The following is a 7,634-nucleotide window of genomic DNA, read 5'->3' on the forward strand; positions in this document are numbered from 1 at the left end:
GACAATTACGTATCTCAAAAAATGATTAGTTTCTTGGTCATAGGATATTGAAAATTAAAATGTAAGTTATTTATGAGTTGACTTTTGGAGGATAATAAAACAAAGAGAAAGACTATTATGAAATATACTTACCATAATAAAGCAAGCAAACCCTAAACAATTACTTCTCACAATGGTTAAAATTTCCAGCAAAGCAGATTGAGTGGTACTCCAACTCATTTGCCTTGATGTAATTCTGCCCTAATTTTACGTTTGAAGGTGAAAACTTATGGTCACAAATTGTTGACTTAGTAAATACCACATATCTGAAACAGCAAATTATAACTGATTTTGTAAACAACCCAAGATTTTTGCTAAACACCTTTTTTCTACTGAACTTTCAATAATTTCTCATTTGTGGGAAGCATAGCAGGTCACAAATAATTGGAGACCTTCCTTCTCTCCATTCTTCCTAAGAACCCAAATGATCCTTTGAAGCTAGATATTCATTCTTGGGACAATATCACACTTATTTCTGCATGCCTTCTCACGTTCTTAGGTAACATTATTGGAATTTTTTGGCTTTCACCATCATTCATATACCATATATATAACACACTACATGTATATAATTATTCAGAGAAATTTAGATTGAGTTATTAATATTATTTTGTACCAGGAGTATTGGTTCAAGTGGTACATGCTTGAATCCCCTTAAGCAATGTTTTGGGTTCGAGTCTTGTGGATGAAAAAAATACTCGTTGGGAGAGTTAGCCTCATATACATATGAATGTTCCTAGCTCGAACTCTGTGAGGATATCTGGGGAACCAAAAAAAATATTATTTTGTTGTTACTTATCTTTATTTATAGATTCACATGAGATTTCTTGTTTAAGAAACAAATGATATGTAATATGTAGAATGTACCTTGAAAAGAAACATTATGACAAAAAAACAATGTAAAGGAAAATAGGATTAACATTTTTTTGGTTTATTGATTTATGCTACACTGCATAAGGAATTAAAAATAGGAATATTTATGGTTAAAGGAAAGTATTATTAACATTTTTTTGGTTTATTTATGTTCCATTACCACTTTTTTGGGCATGGATCTAATATATACTTATAGGGTCATACATTTCCATAGGATAAGATGCAAAGAACCTTTTAAACCATAGATTATTCTAACAACTCCTTAGTGGTTCAAAACTTAACATTTCCACTCCTTAATTTATTAAAAGGGGTAACATAATGTAAAACTATCCCTCTTGTGACCAAAAAACTTCTTAAGGCATCTAATAAGTTGAAGGAAGTTATTGAAACTTGAGGGGTTTCTTGCATTAGCCATGATGTTTAATTGATCAATAGTTAAAACTTGATCTAGGGTTAAAATTCCTATGGATCTAATTTTTTGTTACTTTGGTAATAGAAAAAGCTTAAGCAAGAAAAGTATGGAGAAAAATATGGAGCAAAAGTGTCCAAAGCTAGATGTGAAAATCCCTTTGGATATGGATAGTCTCAAGAAGCACTCACATATTCTTGTGTCACCAACATCTACACCAGTAACTAGGAAATCTTCAAGTGTGAGGATGGATTGTCTATGCTCCCCCACCACACATGTTGGCTCCTTCAGATGCAGGCACCATCGGTCGGGCGCTGGAGGAGTACCTCGCGGCCGATCTGTTGGCTCCAACCTCTCCGAATTGGCCGCTAAAGCGAGCTCAATCAGTGACTCACTTCATGCAAGTAGCTTGCATTTCAAGTAATGTTGGTCCCTTGATACATTCATATATATCTCTCTATATACCAACCAGCAATTGCATAAGATTATGGTGCCTATGTATTCTTCAAAAGTCCTTACCTTTTTCAAGGATATGAAAAAAAAATATGTTTTACAAACTCACCAACATTTATCCAATTTGTTTGTTTGGTGATTTAAAAACTCATAATTATGTTATTCTAAATGAGTTATTTAGTTCTTCTGAAAAATGAACATTAAAAAGTACTACATATTGGCTATAACATTAAAATGTAATTGTAAACCATGATTCTTATTCAAAATGAACAAGTCTTATTTAGTTCTCTTATTCTTTCTAGAATTTTTATTGGGTCCATTTGAAACAAATTACAAATCTAGGAATCTTGTTATTTACCTTTTAACAAGTACTATACATTGGTTAGTGAAGTAAGGAAAAATGAGTGACTCAAAAATAATTCTCATATAAAAACTGTGAGACCTGATCATACAACTATATTAATTGTTTTCATTTATCATAATAATGAATGTTTTCACTTAAATCACTTTTGTAAGAACAGAATCTAAAGAACTAACATCATTCCAAATAACAAGGAATTTAGTTTTGCTAATTTAAATTTCAGGTTGAGTAGGTTTTCCCACTCGAGTTTTGTATTTGTTTTTTTGTTGATTTATGAATTCTCAAAGAGTCAAAATATCTTAATAAAAAACAATGAAAACTATAATTAAACATTGGGGAATATTTATCCTACGATCATACCAATAAGACATATGATGGAATGACTAATATGATTTAGGAAACTACCATAAAATGGATTTTAAGAATTCATAACTTTCACATAATAAGAATGGTTATAGATTACTTCTATCCATAGCCACACGATTCTCTTTTCTGTTGTACGTTATTCTTCGTCAATATATAAAGAAACTCTTCTATATCTTTTTCTTCCTTCCTATGCTTTTCCTTTATTGATGGACGATAGAGACAAACTTTATGGGCAGAGATGTGAATAATGTTTTGGTTCCTTTTCTGATCTTTTCTCATGAGTAGAGTGCTTCTATCAAGCACTATATATAGATTATTTTCCAAGAATCTTACTATTTCATTCACAACTCTCCATTCAAAAGTTACACTATTCAAAATAAAATAGTATATTCCTTCATATCAGAAGAAACATTTCTTACAAGGCAGAGAGTGTGACATTAGAGGCTAATCATTGAAAGAAAAACACAGATCACAAACATATTCAGAGTTATATTTAAAGAATTTGTGCATCATAGGTTTTCATAAAGATAAAAATAAAGTAACACTTAGTAGGATTTAGTTAACATCCTTTTAGATTAAGTTGTATATTTGCATTTCACATTGTATAGGTCTAAGATGAATTGATCAATCCTAAATATTATAAAATACTCATATCATTGTTCTGACATGCATGTTTTAAATTATGTAAATAAATGTATTTTTCTTCTCAAATATGATGTGTCGTCTCTGTATAATAGATTATGTACCAATTATAAAAGGATAATTAATTATGATTCAATTATTTGAGTAAATGTTATTGTAAAAATGGTATTTATAACAAATAATTGATTATGATATTTTAAAAATAGATAATCGATTATGACTTAGTGTTAATTAATTAATTGATAACATAAACTGAAAAATAACTATTTTTAAAGGGTTGAATTTTCATACAACTCAAAGAATCATATCATTTAGAACTTTTTGATATCATTTAATTTTGTTTTCAAATTTTCAAAGAGAGAAAATTTTCAAGAATCCTAAGAGACAAACTCACATATTTCCAGGAAAGTGACATCTCAATTTGAGATTCACTCTTTTATCTGTAGTATACATCATCTTTGCATGTTCAGTCTCAAAGTAATTAGAGTCTGATTAAAGAGTTTTATGTTCTATAAAGTGTAATAATTTATGTACATCAAGGTGTATTGTGTCTACTATTAGATATTTTTTGATGATTGGTGAAATATCAATCTTAAAATCTTGAATCTCATGATTCTCACACATTATATATAAAACAAAGATACAAAGTTGTGAACACCCATTTTTGTCGGACCAGAAAAAGTCCAAAACATTTTTCAAAAAAAAAAGTAAACAAATAATATTAAAGAGGAAAGTCAAATCAATGTTTTAAGTTCCTAAATCTAAGTGATTAGGTTAACCAAAGTTCAAAAATATTAAAAATAAACACGTTGTGTTAGAGTTCCTAAATCTAAATGATTAGGTTAACCAAAATGTAAAGCTAAATTAATTCACAAAAATGACTTTTCAGAATAATAACAAAAAACTAGGACCTAGAAACCACATTCTTTTCCAAAAATTTGAATTAGAAATGGGCTCTTATGAGCCCATATCTTTTTTTATATAAGAAAGAGGGAATAAAAGCAAGCAAAATAATCTTTTATTATTGTTTTATACTTATTTTTTCGAATTTTATTATAAAATAAATAAATGGTAATTAAAAAGATTTTTTATTAATTGTTATATTAAATTGAATTTATAAAATAAATTAGATAAGTGACTTATTCTAAATATCTCTTTTAAATTCCAAATAAAAAAATAATTTTTTAATTTTTCCAAAATATAATTTTTAAAAATTAAAGCATATTCAGATATAATTATTTATATTTTTCTGGAATTTATAGAATATAAAAAGTAATTAAAATATATTTAATTATATTTTCAAAATATTATTTTTTTATTTTTTTTATTTTTTCGAAAATATAATTTAAAAAATTAAAACATATTCAGATATAATTATTTATATTTTTTCCATAATTTATTGAATATAAAAAGTAATTAAAATATATTTAATTATATTTTCAAAAAATAAAAACTCCAAGTCAAATCTGACTTGGTGGGTTGGTTTAAATCCCAAAAAAATTGGGATTGTGGATTAGTGGATAGCTATTCAATTAGTAAATTATTAGGATTAGGTTAGGGTTAAAGAGTTTTATACATAGATTAGTTTAGTTAGAGTTAAAGTCTTCTTCTTCTGGTTCCAAAAACACTAAAAAATACTCTAAAAAAGAAGCATAGCCACTATGAGAGAGAAAAAAACTTTTTTATTCTGAGCGATCCAGTGCAGTTGCGACCAGAATTCGCGTCGTACACCCGCCATAACCAGCCGTGAGATCTACTTACTTTCGTGTTGACCCATTTCCAGCCAATCACAGGACGTAACGCGTCCTAGCTACGGTGCAACGGTTGCACGAGATTAGCCCGACCTTGAGAACACGAGATCTCTTGTGTGTGTGACCATACTTTGCACGGTGCGCTCGTCCGTCTCCACCAACTACGTCCTGACACGTGTCTCAGTCCATCCAGCTGCAATGTGTCACCCATTCTCCTACTGCCACGTGTCCCACACACTCCAAGCAAGTCACACCCTATCCCAGCTTCTACAGTGTAAAGTTATATAATTTTAATTTGTTTTAATGGGTTCTACTTAGTTCTTTTACATACTATATTGCCAATATTAAATCTGAAAAAAATAAATTTGGCATTAACAATTTACTAATTACCATATAAAATATAATAATGACATTATACACAAAAATGGAAATTTTTAAGGATAATGGGTAAACATAACAAATAAATAGAATCTCACTATTTTTAATGAGTAATTAGTAATCTGTATTTTTTATATTTTTTAGCAACTGATTTAGCAACTGATTTTTTTTATTCTATGTAATTATCTAGCAATTATTAATAAGGAATAATGGTTTCCTACAAATAATTTAGTAAATGTTTAAAGCCTAAAAACAAAGTACTTTGGTGCATTCTTCAATTAAATCAAGTTTTACCCTAGTCATTTAATAATCCATAAAAAAAATGTTATAATAAAATTTCAAATCACACCTCTACAAAATTTAACACCTTGAAATAAAACATGACAAACAAGCACTATTCAAAAGGAATAAAATGACTTTGAGATTTAATCAAAGATGGAGAGAAGGTCATCACAGAGGCCTCTTTCTTCTCATATCATCTTCAAAAGGTCGCGTTACGTCGTTTCTTTTCAATCGATTAAATCTCAAAATCAATTAAATTTCATCTTCTTAATTAAATAAATAACAAAAATTAACCAAAAAAACATTTTTTTAATCATAAACAAAACTTGTAAAATAGGTATTTTTGACTAAAAAATATATTTAAGCCTTGATTTTCTTAATAGAGATATGTAAGACCATGATCAATCCCGTCAGACACAATAATAAAAATAAATATTTTTTTTATTTTTAATAATTATTTAGTTAATCAGACAATTTAATAATAATAATAATAATAATAATAAAGTCATATATTTTAATGAAGGCTACCGCTTAAGGTGGACGTGTAGGGTGCTAATAGTCTGATAAGTGTCAAACATACTTAAATTTCATACACTTTTATGACACTTATCTTAAGCATAATTGAGAAAAACCAACTTAAAAAAACAATACTTTTTGGATAAAATATCACAATCTTGTATATTTGTGTATGTATTTCTTTTTAATGTGTTTTGTAGGATTTAGAAAGAAAAAGAAAAGAGAATAAAGACTCATGATCCAAGAAGAAAAAGAAGTCAAACTCAAGGTGTTCAAGTAGGCAGCTTAGCATGGACCAAGCTACGTTGAGCTGACCTACACACTAGCCTGACATGGTCATACCCAACCTGGCTCAGTCAAACCAACTTGACACAGACCAAGTTGCTCAAGCATACAGCTTAGCGGACCTGCTTGACCGTTCAGCCTAGCACCAAACAAAGCCTGACACGGTCAGAACACAAGCTTGGCACGGTCAGACACAAGTCTGGCACACGCCCAAGCTACTCAAGCGGTACCACATGTGTGCTTAGTGGTGAACCAAACACCTGACCAGGTCAGCAAGCACCAAGCCACATCGCAGTCAGCACGGTCAAAGCTGCTCAAGCAGGCAGCTTAGTGGTGCCACATGTGTGCTCATCGGTGTGCACCCAAAATTAACTTAGCCATCAAGAAACCATGAAATCATGCATGACCTCACTTCAAGTAGCTCCCCATAGGCTTTTCAGGAGTAGCTCACCATAGCTGATCACATAGCTCACAACTAGCCTTGGTGAGTCAAGCTTAAGGAGGTGACCAAGCTACTTGACCAAGTGACCAAACCCATGCTGAAGGGTTTGGTCAACTGCCGAGCAGTGTAAAGAAGCAGCTCAGCGGTGGCAGGGAAAACTCTATAAATAGGAAGGCATTTCCTTCAATCAAAGAGGACTTCTTCCCTTAAGAAAAAAAAAACACAATTCTCTTTTCTTATTTCTTATTTTGAAAGCTCGGTTCATAGAAGCTTTTGTAAGTAAGTTTTATAGTTTTTAGTTTATAATTCAAAAGGAGAAAAGAGAAGACAAATGAGATACAAAAATTCATTTTGTAATCTCATTTGGACTTAAAGCATCCAATCATTGGATGGATGACTCATGCTCCTAACAATTCCAGTTGAAAGTTGTTTATGTATTTCGTCTTCTTCTTTTATTCTAAATTTGAATTTTAATCATTCAGGTTGGTGCTTTGTTTAATTTTATTTGTTTGAAAAGTTCTTAATGTTCTTTTTAGATTGATCACCTAAAAACTGATTTCAAGTCATGAAAAATTATTTGTCTCAAACACTTAACAAATAAAGTAAGAAGTACTTGTACTACTTAGTTTATTTTCCAAGTTAAGCATACTTTTCTTAAGATCTTATATTCATTACTACTTCAATATTAGAGTAGCCAAGATTAGGGTGTGACAACCTAGTCTCTTTGTAGATGTAGTATTGTTTAGTAGTGAATATAAGTGATCATCATTCTACCATTTTAAGATATACACTAAAAGGAGGATTTCAGACCTTGGTGTTTGGAGTTAATCAAAGTAA

The 7,634-nt window shown here is 30.1% G+C and overlaps 1 protein-coding gene across 1 annotated transcript; it reads left to right on the forward strand.

Annotated features, from left to right (window-relative positions):
- LOC109334049 lies at window positions 380-1,943 on the forward strand. The gene is made up of 2 exons (XM_019569623.1): window positions 380-538; window positions 1,409-1,943. The coding sequence occupies exons 1-2, from the start codon at window positions 519-521 to the stop codon at window positions 1,743-1,745; spliced, it is 357 nt and encodes a 118-aa protein (XP_019425168.1). The 5' UTR covers window positions 380-518; the 3' UTR covers window positions 1,746-1,943.

The sequence above is a fragment of the Lupinus angustifolius genome, chromosome LG19 (genome assembly GCF_001865875.1).
Source record: "Lupinus angustifolius cultivar Tanjil chromosome LG19, LupAngTanjil_v1.0, whole genome shotgun sequence".
NCBI lineage: Eukaryota > Viridiplantae > Streptophyta > Magnoliopsida > Fabales > Fabaceae > Lupinus > Lupinus angustifolius.